We start from the raw sequence: 14,425 nt of genomic DNA on the forward strand, positions 1-14,425 counted from the left end.
TAATTGTCTAGTATGATATGAATAGAAATAGAAACATTCTTACCGCATTTAACAGAAACAAGCTGAGGCAAGCTGCTTAGGGTTTTTGCTCGGCACGTATCTCCCATGCAGACCAAGGCACCTGTGGCATCCCCTTGAGTATAAAAGGAGGACTAACGTCACCGGTCAAGGGGTTCCCGTCTTTAGCCCAGAAGTAGCAAGTAGTCACTTAGCAGAAAGGAAGAGAGCGCCCGGGGACTCCGCCTGCAACCTGTAAAGCACTTGTTTTTTGGCTAATAAACACTCAGAAGCAGGACGTAGGGTTTTACACCTCCGCGTGGCCCGAACCTGGGTAAACAGGCTTGTGCATTGCTACGCTCGTCATTGGCCTCGCCAGTGATCGCCGGAGCGATCCCCAACGCCCCCTGCCGAACCGAAAAGGGGGTGCCACTGATGTCTAAGCCCTGGGCTACAACATCTGGGGCGCCAGGTAGGGGCATCCCCGGTGTCTAAGCCCCGGGCTACGACATCTGTAGCGATCCCGCCAGCTGTCGTTGCTCGCCAGCAGCTCGGTGGGCGCGTGGATGAACTCGTCGGGCTCGTCCACGCGAACCCAACACTAGTCCGCACGCCACTCCTTCTCGATCTTCTTCTCCGTCCGCACGATGAACTCCGATTTCATCTTGTCGCGGGCGTGGAACACCACCCCTGACGACATCGCACCCGATTGCTCGACGCGCGGGTAGAAGTAGTGGCGGAATAACGCCACTGACGGCATCACTCCGACAAACCCCTCGCAAAGAAATTGGAAGACGGAAAGGAGGAAGAGAGATGTGGGGTGGAGCTGCGCAACCCTGAGCTGGTACGCCGCCATAAGAGCCTGGAGGAAGAAGGAGTATGGAGGTACCAGCCCAGCGAGGATGAAGCGGGCAAACACCCGAAAGTCGTTGTCCTGGTGGTCGCCGCCGGCTGGGAAAATGAGCGTCTCGCCGTACTCGTTGAATGAGGTGGCGACGGCGTGCCGAATCTTGTCGACCCCCTCGCCGTTGTAGCCGGGCTTGAAGAAGGCCCGCTTGGCCCTCAACTCCCGGTTCCTCTGATCCTTCTCCGAGAGGGGCTTCTTGGGGGCCTTCTCGCCCTTGTCGACCGCAGAGCTTTTGGAACCCTTCCCTCTCTTGAGGGCCGTAGGCGCCATGAGGAATGTGGGCGGAACAAGCTTCGGACATTTATTTAACAAATGGGCTAGATGGCGGCTCGGCTGGCTTGGGCTAGGGTTGCGAGGCTACTGCTTGGGCCGGAAGGTGGAGATGGGCCAAGGGTAGATGGGGTTGGTGGGCCTGAAGGGGGCTCGGGGTTGCTGCCCGGCGCTGGAGGGCAGCGGCGCACCGGGAGCATAGGCGGGGGAGCGAGGCAGAGGGGAGGTTGAAGGCGCGGGAGCAAGGGGAGGCAGCGTCGGCGAGGTTAACGGCGAGAGCAGCACGCGAGGGTGCTGGGCTGGGACGGTGACTGGAACTTGGCGACAACGCTGGCAGATTGCAGCAGCGAGGGAGAGGAGAAGAGGGCGTGACGAGTAATGAAGGCAGGAGCGCCAGAGTGTGTGTGTGTGTGTGTGTGTGTGTGTGTGTGTGTGTGTGTGCGCGTGTGTGAGAGAGAGGGGGGGGGGAGGGAGGCGGCTGGACAGAGGAGATCGGGAGGGAGAAAGGAGCTCGAGAGGAGAGATGAAGGAGCACATGGGATACCGGGTAGGACCGGTTGCGTGGTTGGGTGGACGGGCAGGACAAGAAGAGGGGACGAGAGCAATAGGGATAGGGTTTGAGGAAGCCCGCATCGGCTAGGGCTCAGGGGTTAGACGGATGTTTTTCGGGACCGAGGATGAACGGTGGCATATTGAGCGTAATTTTAATGAAGTGACGGGACCGAGGATGTGCGGTGGCATGGTATCATCACCACCAACTCCAATTTAATATATTGGTATAGATTTCTCCTTGTCCTGCTATCCTATTACTCATATTCCGTACTTTATTTCTCAAATCTCTTCTCCAATTTCTTGCTCTCTCTCTGACTATCCTCTCCATCCATCTTAAGTGCAAACTTCTCCTCTCCCTGTCCCGATTCATCCCGCCACCGAACATCACGCCGCAATGCGCGGCCACCCGCTTGTGCGCACCGCCTCTGCCCGTAGATTCCCGCCGTCCGTCCACTCCCGCGTGCCGTCTGCTCCCACTTTCCGCCAGGTACGCCTCTGCGCCGCCCGCCTGCGCCCTCTAGCAACCTTGCCCGCCTGTTCGCCGCGCCCGCGCGCCGCCCAAACATCGCGTCCAGCACCCATGGCTCGCGGTGACGCGGTCCCTGCTGCCTTGCACGAGGCCACCGCCATCCCGGCCTCAGGCTCATCCCATCACCGTCCAAGTCACGCGGTGAGCCACCGACAGCACGAGCCGGTGGAGGCGGTGGTCGGAGCGAGCGACGGAGCCGCGGGTCCGCAGCCGCCTTCCGCACACGGACGCCACCAACGCGCACGAGCTGGTGGAGGCGACCAAGAGCGGCGACGGGCGCGGGCGAGATCCGAAGGGCGGCGGCGAGATCCGGATCAAGCAGGAGGTGGGGGTGAGATTCATAGGAGGAGGAGGAGCGAGAAGTGCTCTGTCGGTTTTTTTTTGGCGGTACGTGTTTTTTTCACGCTTAAAAGATGACTGTGGGAGCCGGGATTAAAAGACACGTGAGGACAGCGGTGACAGATTCATAATTTCGGTGAAATGACGTACCGCGACGCCCGTACCATCACCACCAACTTTAATTTAATATATTGGTACAGACACAGAGTACTTTTACCAGTAAAATTCATTTTCGTTCCAAGGGAGCCGTCCGGCCGGATATTGGCGATATGGCTGACCGGGCCGACCCCATTGTCTATCTTATCGGGGTTGGTGATTGCAAGAAGCGTGGACCAATCAGCTAGCAGTCCAGTCCCGACGGCGAAACCCATCCAAGCTGCCAGCACGCATACGTGGTCACGTCAGGTTGTGCGTATACGTACGACTAGTCGACGGCGTCGTTAACGTTGGGGATAGCTAGCTAGAGAGGCCGGATCGATGGAGAGCGACAGGGGACTCTGTCTGGCTTAAGCTCCTCCGATCCTCTCGTGCGCGTGGATCCAGAAACGGGCGAGTGCGACGGCCGATCCACCGCTCAAAATCATTTATACACGCTTCAATTAATTTAGTGACGGCCAAGACTGCTCGGCCGATTTTTTTAATTTTGCCGACTAGTAGCTGTCACGTGTTTATGTCAAATCGGAAACGGTAGTCAGACGGACTCCATTTAGTTTTACTCCTTGGTCCTTTCCGTGAAACTACTAATGATGCACAGTTCAATTTGTTTTTCGAAAAAATATTTACTACCAATATGTTTACTTTGTGACCACAGAAACACGGATCAAAAGAGGTTTTTAACTGTGCCCTCGAAACAAGGAAAGACTAATGAGCTTAATTTCTTTCGGTAAGATTAAAGGTAAATATGCCTTGGAAAAAAATTAAATTAAGGTGAATACGGGAAAAGTGTTTGACATGTGTGTTCGGATTATCTGAACTTATTCGTGTCGGAGGAAGTAACTTAATCGTCTGTACAGTGTCTCTAATAAACGTACTGTACTTCGTATGAATTCTCTATTCTGCCGTGAGTTGGGCGTGCACCAAACATCACTGATCGCTAGCTGCCCGGGAATGGAGAAGTGTCACCATCACGTATGCTGTGGTCATGGCCTAGGCAGTGATCGGCCGGAGATTGATCGGGTAACTCAAAACATGTTGTTTTCACGGATACGTGTGGACACGATGGTATTAGAGCAAGGTTCATAAGAGGTCATCAAACTCTAATCATATAGGTCATATTTTCTAAAATAATCTTTTAGATCGTCCTTTGGAGTATATATTTTTTTAAATATTTCTAGTCCACTTGATTTGAATCTAAATCTACTTTGAGAATTTTGATGACAATCTTCAAAGTTTCGGGATATATGCAAAGACATCCAAATAGTTCGAGGATCTCACGTAATGCAGCATCTCTTTTTAGGGAAATGAAACGTAGTACTCTATCCGTCTCATTAAATGCCGCAACTTTGATTAGATACGCACGTATCTAGACGCGTTATAATGTGTAGATACATACATATCTACAAATTTGCAACACTTAATATGGGATGGAGTGAGAGTTAGTACCTGGTAAACTATACAATTAGTCTTTAAGCATGTCCAGTAGTCCCCTCCTCCTTTTCTTCGATTTTTTGCTACAAATTTCTGGTTTTAGCTTTCAGAAAATCTGAGGAGCATATGTTCTTTATCTTAGCATGCGACTAATTTTCTTCTGTCCGATCTAGCAGATGGACATTGTTTCTTTGTGCTCATGCTCTTACTTGATCGAGATGGTACACGCTACAACAATCGAGCGTACCCCGGTCCCCAATAGCGATTTCAAAGCTAATTACTTCAAGGAAAAACTTCTATTGAGGAGATTAGTCAAGAAATTACTTCAAGGAACAACTTCTATTGAGGAGATTAGTAGAACACTACATGTAAGGCATGTCCACATTTTGTCAAATCTTGCCTCAAGTGGGGCAGCTAAGTTAGGCTAGTGTTTATTTGACATCAACAAGTGTGACATGGCTCACTTTTTTAGCAGTCTGCACCACATGTCACACATTCATACTGTTACCAAAGTTTGCCTAACTTGTGCAAGCAAATTCTGCACCACATTTTTTATGCCTCGCCACAAGCCCACAACTTATCAACCCGTAGTCAGCCACACTCTCGCCAACATCGGCAACACTGATTTCCGCACTGCCGTCTGGATCCTTTTTGTCAGGGACGACTGTATTTCAGTTCCTAATCAACATACCTTTCTAAAAAAATGGACGGATTTAAGAGCAGAAGTTATGAACGTTATGACATTAGCACTCGTTCTATAGTTCACAGGAACAAAATTGCGTCTGAAAAAGAAAAGAATCATTGCAATCAGATGGTGCAACAGAACGGAGAACGAGACATCCATCTGCTGAACTGATAGAAACGGCGCAACAACCGACCGAATCCACCCTGCAGCGGTACCATGTACCATGCATCATGCATGTACTTTCATGTGATTTGTCTTTCCTGATCAATTGCGACATGGTAATGAATAACAATCAATTGGATATTTCAAGAATAATATAATTGCCACACGCAAAATCATGAAGAAACTCACAACAACTTTTGTTTGAGCAGCCACAGAGATCACTTCCGTGGCAGTAAACCATAACAAGAACTAGGCAGACCATTTTCGTCAAAAAAAACTAGGCAGACCACAACTGCCATGGATACCATTCCATCAAGATTATCCCAGATCATGCATGTCAAAGAAAGAATTATAACATAATAACAAATAATGATACAATGTACCAGGGGGTAGAACTAAACATAGCACATTCTGTCTCTGTTCCACACTTCCATTTACCGGACTGTAACTACAAAAATCAGTGAGCAAGATAATAACCAACATGAATACAAAATCAATCGACTGCATACTTGGGCTTAGTTTCCCATAACACCTTCTGCTCCAGCTGGCCCTTTGCCCATCCAGTACTTGTAAGCATAAACTGAAGACACGACCAGGGCGGCCAGGGCGATGTAGACGATCATGGTCGGCCCGATTTTAGTAGGGCTCTTCTTCTGCTTGCTCTGTGCCAGTAGTGCTCTTGGCTTGATCTTCGCCATGTTTCACTTCGGACAATGCCAAGAAAATAACTAGAATCAGCATAGTTGCATAGGAATTTTCTGTAAAGCACTGCTATGATTTCGGCATTTCGCTGAACAGTTATAAAACATAGAAGGATTTCAATTGTACATCAAACGTAAGTAAAACTGGACTATAAGCTTATGAACCGCGGGACATGCAAGATCAATCAGCCAGGCAGGCACCAGGTCGTACAAAAAACTTATAAACATGCTATTAGGGTGATATGGCACATTTGCATCCTCCATGCGTCAAAACAATGTAGTACTTTCTTTCTTGATAGGAAATCAAAACAATGTACTGGTAACATTTAACAGTTAAACAAGCAAAATCAGAGTTCATGCCAGTAGATCCATTCGTTAGGTTTATTAGGCGAAGGAATTATTGAAAAGAAAGTACAGAAACTGATGTTGTCAGGTCGATTGCAGTTGCAGGTGTCATCTGCTCCGGCTTAAAATCAAAATAATAGAAGAGCCTGGTAGTATTCAGATCAGGGTCATGGAAGTCCATGCCTGAATGGAAGCCATGAGTGATGGGTCCTGCACTTGAGGAACAGGGATCGAAAACAGTGGCACGAATTTCGGAGTTCGTCCATCCATGTCTCGAGCTTCGTTGTCTGAAGAACCCCACTCTTTTTGCAACGGCAGTACAATTACACGCAGAAATCGACATTACTCACTGAAACCTAGACGGAAAACCGGGATCTACCGCGGACAATTAAGTAGCCGGAGGCGATCCACTAGAACAATTCGAGATCCAGAATTGCTCCACAGCAGCCGGAACCGAAATATTCATTTGGCCGTGGCAGAAGGAATCGGCGATAGCAAGGAGAGTGCGGTCTCGGGAATACCTTGATCTCTGCACCGGCCGGGGAGTTCTCGCGATCTGCTGCCGCGCTGAGGAGATGGAGGTGGCGTCGGAGCGATCTCGAGAGAGAGGGGAGTCCAGGCGAGGATGACGAGGATGCAAGCAAGGCTGTGCTGCGTCGTCTTTTGAAGGGGAAAAAATAGGAAGGGGAGGAGAGCGTGGCCGGGGGTGTAGTTTGGCGCGGCAGGCAAGGGCACTACGGGAAACCAAATTTTGAGGCGTGAATGTCTGCACGTTACACGGGATGTTTTTGACGACAAGAAGAAAAATATTAGTGCGCCCGCGCAAACCACACCAAATATTCCCTTATTTTGACGTCGTCAAGAACTGTATGCTACTGGCAATCACGTCTATCAGGACATGCAAATCGATCTCGTCAATCAGGACAATTCCAAAATTTGCCGTCCTGATTAGTCATAGCTATCACGCCGCCGCGATCCTCTCCTCGTCGTCGAACGTGCTGTGTTCCGCCTGCGTCACAAGTTCAAACATGAAGCATGTCATCGCCCCCCATCGTCTTCTCCTGCGAGCGTGTCGACGTGGTGCGATGGCTTGCACGATGACTCCGGCGACATGGAAGGCTTCGGTTCAGAAGAGTGGGCCCAACGGGGTCGGACGACTTCGAGATTTCGCTGTCCTCGAATATCGTCTTGTACCCAGAGTCTGATGATTTTGTATGTCTTGCGGGTACTAATTTTCGGTGTCTTGTTCTCGGAAAAAAACCCCCACTAATTTTGGGGTTTGGATCGGGCTGTGGATCTGCACTAGAAGTTCATGCCCGATTCATGCTGGTAGACATGTGTTGCTGGAATGATAAAATGATTCCAAAACTCATAATTGTGGATCTCTAATTAATTGCTGTTGGGTTATTGATCTTCCACAATGTCAAGGTGAATTTCCAGCACGCACGGAGTACAACTCAAGGTGAATTTCGGCCACAATGTTACCTTGCACCATACGTGCTGCATAGTGCAGCCAAGCGCGCACGCCTCTACGAAGCAAATCAAGACATCAAGCAATGGTGATTGATTGTGTTGTGTGTGGAACTCGCCGCGGAGGCGAGGTAATTGCAAGCGTCGTCCAGGAGTTCTATCTTCCGATGGCATGGGCACGTGCTATATCCAGAAGCAAAGCAAGCAGTATTATTAACTGAGTGTGAATCTATAAGGTCACAACAATTTCACAACCCACGTCCTAATTTACTTACAAATTTGGTCAAATTTTAAGAAATTTGACTTAGACAAGACTAGAGCATGTTATATTTGGTTTAGCTCTCTTTCAAACAAACAAATATTGGAGTAACTAGGTTTGCACCCAAATTTTCACCTTACAAAAAGAAGAGAAGGAATACATCGATCGCATATTTCCACCCATCCAAACTAATGAAACTACTATGCAGGAGCACGGTGATTCGCACGTCATTCATTTCTTGATCAAGTCGGCGGTGAAGGTGACGCCGGTGGACGGCAGCCACGCGATCCCATCGATGAACCGCCGCACGGTGAATCGGCCGGCCCACGCCGGGTCAAAGATCACGTGGTACCCAGGCCACCTGACCCTCCCGGCGACCCCGGCCCCGGGCCCGAAGTTCCTGTACTCCCCATAGAACACCGTCCCCAGCCCGGCATTCCCGGCCCACTCCAACCACCCTTGCGCGCGCACGCCGGGGCCCAGGTAGGATTCCATGACGACCACCCGCGAGAAGGGCCTCCAGGGCCGGCCCAGGTAGGTCGGGTGCTGGGCCTGCACGACGCAGTTGTGGAGCGCGAACCCCGTGCTCTGGTTCGGGTCCTTGCGGCCCTGCGCCGTGACCGTGCCCGCCGTCTGGCCCGGGGCCAGCGGCAGCGTGGCGAGCAGCGTCCGCTGGATGACCGCCGCGGCGTTGCCGAAGACGAAGTCGACGGTGCCGGAGACGCGGCAGTCGCGGTAGAACTGGCGGAGCGAGTGCGCGTAGAGCGTGTCCTGGTGGCCCTCGAGTGCCACGCGGTAGAAGGCGGACCGGTCCGAGTCCACCCGCAGCGCCACCGCCTGCCGCGCCCCCGGCCCCGCCGTGTTCCGGATCGTCAGGTCCCGCGCCAGGAACCCCGCGCCCGACACCGCTGCACGCAAAGCAAAAATACCAGATTTTGTCACAAGTTGCACGTGCATCTCGCTTGGAATTTACTCTCGGCACCGCGCGGTTCTTTTACGTACCGACGGTGGCGCTGCGGAAGGTGGTCCAGCCGGAAGAGAAGCTGCGGCTGCCGGTGATGACGGTCTCGCCCATGCCCTCGCCGACGAGCGCCAGGTTGGTCTTCTTCTTGGTCACGTCCACGTTCTCGTGGTACACGCCGCGCTTCACGTAGATGACGTACCTGCGTCGGCTGTGGCTCGGCGCGCGCGCCACGGCCTCGCCCACGGTCCGGTACCTGCCGCTCCCGTCCTGCGCCACAACGACATCCACCCGCATCGCCTTCTTCTTCTTCCCGCTAGACCCGCCGTGGGCGCGCGCCAGCTCCTCGTCGACGCTGTCCGTCACCCACGGCGGCAGCTCATCAGCCGTGCTGTTCTTGCCGTGTTGGTGCAGAGGCATGATGCTGCGGAGCCGCTGGTGCATGGCGAGGAGGTTGCCGACGAGCTGCGTGAGCCGCGCCACGGACGCCTCGACGGGGCGCAGCAGGCGGCCGTCCTTGGTGCCGTGGAAGCCCTGCACGCAGGTGTCCTGGTTGCCCAGCGCCGCGCTCAGCCACGCGTGCAGGCTCTCCTCGGCGGCCATCGATGCCGCCGAACGGGCACGCTCGTGCTGCTCCTTCTCTTCCGTCTCCGCGTCGACGACGGAGGCGTCGTCGGCCATGGCGTCGAGCGACCACCCGAGCTCGTCCACGGAGTAACCCAGCAGCTCCACGCAGTCGCGCACGGCCATCTCCTCGCGCGCGTGGTTGGACAGCGACGCCAGCCCGGCCACGGCCTCCGCGGCGCCCACGGCCTCGCCGAGCGTGTCGCGGAGCGCGGCGCGCAGGACCGGCACGGGCCCACTGCCTGCGCCGCCGCGCGCCGTATCGAGGCGCGACACGCAGCCCTGCTCGCCCCCGGACGAGGAGGAGACGTTGAAGCACGCCTGGCGAAGCAGCGCGGCCTCGAAGGCCTCGGCCTCGCCCGGGCCGCGGAACGTGTACAGCCCGGAGAACGCCGCGGCGCCATCGCTGCCGCGGGCAACAAGCTGGAGCGCCAGCAGCAGCACTACCAGCACTAGGCAGCAGGTGTCTTTACTGCCACGTGTCGTGAACGACGCCATTGATTGATAGAGGGGGCGAAGTGCATCGCCATGGCCAAGGGACGTGCGTATATAGATGGATGCGCTCAGTGTAAGTGATCTTATCTGTCTTGGCGCAACCGGAGGCAAGGTATAGTTTCTCGTGGAAGAAAGGTGTGCGAGGATACAGGTCTTTATGAACTACAGTAATATTCTAACTACTGTACACGGTCTTGAGGAAAAAGTGTGTTTCGAGCCGAATGATTGGCTCCGTTACACAGATTAATTAAGCCATAGAGTGCATTCGCCCCTTTTCGATGGAACACACTTCACTGCGTAACATGTGTAAGTTGATCATAATATATTCCGATTAGGCCGGCTCGGTGTTGCGAGTGTCGGCAGATACTTGGAAAACTGCTTGGAAGCAAGCAAATATGCAACGCGAAGACTTCTCCAAATTGGGGTGATGACTCGAGCATGCAGATTGTGCCATGCTTCTCGTGCAATTTATCGTAGTCGCGGCAGCTGCACCGGCGCTGGACGCACGGACACTCAAGGTGGTGGATTCGCGTGTTTTGCTTGGCGATGCAGGCTCTTCGAGGTTCGTTTTGTTAGTCGGTTATGATTCCTAGGACCTTATGCTGTAAAAAAAAACTTATTAGCACCAAAATTAAAAGTGTTTGATTAGAAATATTCCATGAACTCAACTTCACTAGAGTACTAGTTTTACCCATGTTCAAAGCCTTGATCCATAAATCAAGAAAAAAAAGAGAGTTTTCAGTTAATCAACTAAAAATTCATGAAAAAGTGTTACAACAAGCTTCAAAGTCGTCATAAAACATGGCAACACCTCGAACACCACTAGCCAACCTTGCTACCGGCACACAATCTATATATCATTGTCATGACAAATCATCACATTCAAGCACATGCTAAACAACCGGTCACTCGCGCCGACAACCAGCAAATATGATTTCGATGACAAGTGAAAGGGAGTATGCAAGGCTTGTGTCCCACAACACCACCACAACGAAGAAGGAAGACACGGAGGCACAATTGACACGTCGAAAGTCAGCCGTGCCCCAAGCATAAATTGTTTACCGTCATTGTTGCCACACAATTTAGCACCGTAATATGCCCGAGGAAGTCGCCTTGGCACCTCGGCGGCAAGTCATGGCCTTGTCTCATAATCTGTCTCCATGATTTGACCAGCCATCCAAACCCATCAATTACCAAAACTGAACTAATTACAAAAGTAATCATATTAACATCACGTCATGACTATTAATAAAATTTCACCAACTATGGAAATCCTCGATTAATTACAAATAAATCCAGTAAATTCAAATTAGAGATAAGTTTTCATTATTAGTCGATACATGCATTGCACGGACACAATGACTAATGAAATAGTGTGAGTGAGTCCTTTCAATCTACAAATCAAACGGCGACGCATGAATATTTTCCAGGAATTCTAATTTTCCGGATTTTGTATGCAATTTATCCTTGAGTAAATTTCGCAAAACCACAGTTTTTGGGATAGTTGTCTCGCTGAATCACAGTTAACGAAAAACCTTTTGCAGAACCACACTTTTTGAGTCAAGTTGTCTGAAACAAGGTGGTTTCGCGGTTTTACTTGATTTTTTTACCCGTGGGGCCCACCTGTCAAACGCCACGCCGGCCCCGAAAACTTGCAGCAATGAGAAGAGGGCTGGGGCTTTAATCACGGGCTAACGGGTCAGGTCGGGTTGGGGCTGACGTGGCGTACAACAGGTGGACCCACATGTAAGAAATCAAGCAAAACCTTCAAAAGACTCGTTTTCGGGCTGACTGAGACAACTTGACTCAAAATGTGTGGTTTTGTGAATGGTTTTCCGTTAACTATGGTTTAACGACACGACTGACACAAAAACCGTGGTTTTGTGAAATTTACTTTCTCTTTTTTAGAATAACCTGTAACTTTATTCAATCATAAGAAACATTACAGGTACAATGCTTTGGATCATAAACTCTAGAAACTATAAGGTAACTCCTATAATTAAGAACAATGAAATCTCTTAAAGACATCTTCTCCGTGATATCATACTTTGCAACATGAAATTTTGCTGAGGCTTCAACATAGAGACTGCAATCAGACTGTAGCAGCAACATCGTTACTGGTATCCATGCACGAACTTTACTACCTTTGAAGGTTTCGAAAAGCCCCTTGAGTCGCTCATCAAAAAAGATGAGAAGCCTTGAGAGTTGAACGTACTTGGACCGGGGATGATCCCCTTAACGTGTAGGTCGTCGAACCACAAGATCTTCATCAGAACGCCAGAGAAGTAATTCAAAATTACAAAAGATAAAACAACAAAAGCACCATGACACACTAACAAAAACTCAAAGATACGTATAAATGGATCTGCGAGTACACAAACCCAAGATCCACAAGATCGGGTATACTAAACTCACGGGGATTAAAAATCTCTGACTCCCCAGCAACGCCCATTGAGGCACCACCACAGCAAAGGAAAAACTAGAGTACCTTTATTCACGACGGCATCATAACCTTCGCCATTGCGTTGCCGATCAGAACCAAACAATTGAAATAGGCAAACACTTCTGTATACTCTTAGGAGGAACTAAGGGGGACCTCGCAACGCCAAGCCGGCGGCCGGAGCGAGGGAAACACTAAATCTTCAACCATGACGGCTAGGGCAGAGCCCTCATGGAAAACCTACGAGATTGGAAGATGGAAAACACCGATTTGTGAAATTTACTTTTTTTTAAGCGAAAGACACGGCTTTATTAATTCAAAAATATGGGTACAATATTGTTCTAGGGCTTATCAAGCCACACATGCCTGCCATGCTGGAGCGATAAAGAGCTCCTAACTAAACTATGGGAAGCATCACTAAAAAATTATTCATGCTGGGCCAGTTATTTGCTTTTGGTTCTGACTTCTTGGGCCAGGGTGGCGTGGCCTCCCTGCCCTTGCTTTATTTTCAGCTCCTCTATTCAATCCTCAATTGTTTCCTGTGCCGCACCATGGCCTCCCATGATCTGCTGCCGCCGCTGAAGAAGAAGAAATCCCCAACACTCGCGCCCACCACCATTAGCAACCTCAGCAGCGACATCCTTTGAGATATTCCTCCGCCTCCCCTCACATGCAGCTCCTTCCTCGATGCCGTCCGTTCGTCACCCTCCTTCTGCAGTCGCTTCCGCGTGCTCCATTCACCTCCCCTACTCGGTTTCTTCATCGATACCACTGAAAAAGCTACACCTGACTTCTCTGCCCTCTGCCGGCAATCCGATCTGGACCTCGCGGCTGCCATCCGCGGCACCGATTTTTTTCCTCACCCGGCTACCGGACGACGACAAGGACGCCGTGCCCAATTGGTCAATTAGCGATTGCCGCGATGGATGCGTCCTTCTCGTCAATTGGAGCACAAAACAGATGGCTGCCTACAATCCCCTCACACGGGCCCTGGATCTCTTCCCCACACCGCCCGACCAGCTTTGTGCTGGTGACCTGTATGTTGATTTCCAGAGACTCTCCTACGAAGAGGACCGTGGTTCGTTCTGCATTCTGTGCATCTGTCAACAGGTGTGGGGAGCGTGCGCCGTTGTCTTTGCATCACACGCCAGGGAGTGGAAGGTTTTCCCATGGTATGTTGATGACAAGGTCTGGCTTCAGAGTGGTACATTGTTGAATGGTTTTCTCTATTGGACAGTTAAAGGCCGTGACGATGGAATTCTCTCAAATTGATCTGCCATCCGTGATTGATCATGGGCAAGAAGCGTTAGGGGTTTGTGAGACCAAGTATTGAAAGCTCTGTATGGTCCAAGTAATTGTATTGACTCTGGTTGTTTGGGTCTGGAGAGCTGATGAACAAGGTGTCAATAGATGGATACTGGACTATGGATTTCTGTTGAAGAAGATTGTTGAGGCGGCTCAGTGTTCACTAGACGATTATGATGAAGTGAAGATTGTGGCATTGTCAATGGCTATGTCTACTTGTCGACTTACCACTACCAGGTGACAAGTTCTTCCTGCTGGCTACTATCTGTTTGCTTGGAAACATCAGAGCTGGATAAGCTCTGTCCTACTCGCGTTCGCCCTGGTGTTTCATATCCATACATCATGGCGTGGCCTCCTTCACTGGTACGCAATAAGGTGAACCCTCAACTTAACGATGCTTGACTAGTAGGACTAAGAAAACTGTAACCAAGAAGTCATATTGTTGTTCTTTAACTTTAGTTATTAATAACTGATGGCATGCCATGGTTCTATAGATGTAGTCCTAGTTAGATTTACTCATCTTTAGAATAAATCAAGATATCAAGGTGTTGTGGAAATTGCAAGTCTTTTGTGTGTCATATTGAGCATTTGAGCATACTCCCTGCATATTGTAAGTGTCACAGGTTTATGTGAATTCTCAGCATAAACTAAAAGGATAACTAATATTTCTCGACCAAGAGCACTGGGCCACAGTTGCTATTATTCTGAAAGAAACTGAATCAAAGTTTTGAACTGTTGAATTATATGAAGCCAGCAAAAGACAGGAAGAAAAGAAATATGCAATGCATATCATGTAA

At 50.3% G+C, this 14,425-nt stretch overlaps 1 protein-coding gene and 1 long non-coding RNA gene across 2 annotated transcripts; both read right to left on the minus strand.

Moving 5' to 3' along the window:
- Positions 1-5,298: 5,298 nt before the first annotated feature.
- Positions 5,299-6,788, minus strand: LOC100836017. Its single transcript, XR_730283.3, has 2 exons — positions 6,596-6,788; positions 5,299-5,732 (listed from the first exon to the last, which is right to left on the minus strand). It is a non-coding gene; the product is annotated as an uncharacterized LOC100836017 (long non-coding RNA).
- Positions 6,789-7,732: 944 nt separating this feature from the next.
- LOC100837556 (pectinesterase) lies at positions 7,733-10,169 on the minus strand. The gene is made up of 2 exons (XM_003566393.4): positions 8,806-10,169; positions 7,733-8,711 (listed from the first exon to the last, which is right to left on the minus strand). The coding sequence occupies exons 1-2, from the start codon at positions 9,884-9,886 to the stop codon at positions 8,035-8,037; spliced, it is 1,758 nt and encodes a 585-aa protein (XP_003566441.1). The 5' UTR covers positions 9,887-10,169; the 3' UTR covers positions 7,733-8,034.
- Between the last annotated feature and the right edge of the window lie 4,256 nt (positions 10,170-14,425).

This window comes from Brachypodium distachyon, chromosome 2 (genome assembly GCF_000005505.3).
Source record: "Brachypodium distachyon strain Bd21 chromosome 2, Brachypodium_distachyon_v3.0, whole genome shotgun sequence".
Taxonomy (NCBI): domain Eukaryota; kingdom Viridiplantae; phylum Streptophyta; class Magnoliopsida; order Poales; family Poaceae; genus Brachypodium; species Brachypodium distachyon.

What these genes read in the sequence shown, in the direction of transcription:
- LOC100837556 (XM_003566393.4), bottom strand. Translation starts at nt 9,886, where the DNA reads ATGGCGTCGTTCACGACACGTGGCAGTAAAGACACCTGCTGCCTAGTG. An exon ending in CTTCCGCAGCGCCACCGTCG is followed by an intron (nt 8,712 to 8,805) that starts GTACGTAAAAGA and finishes CTTTGCGTGCAG; the next exon opens with CGGTGTCGGGCGCGGGGTTC.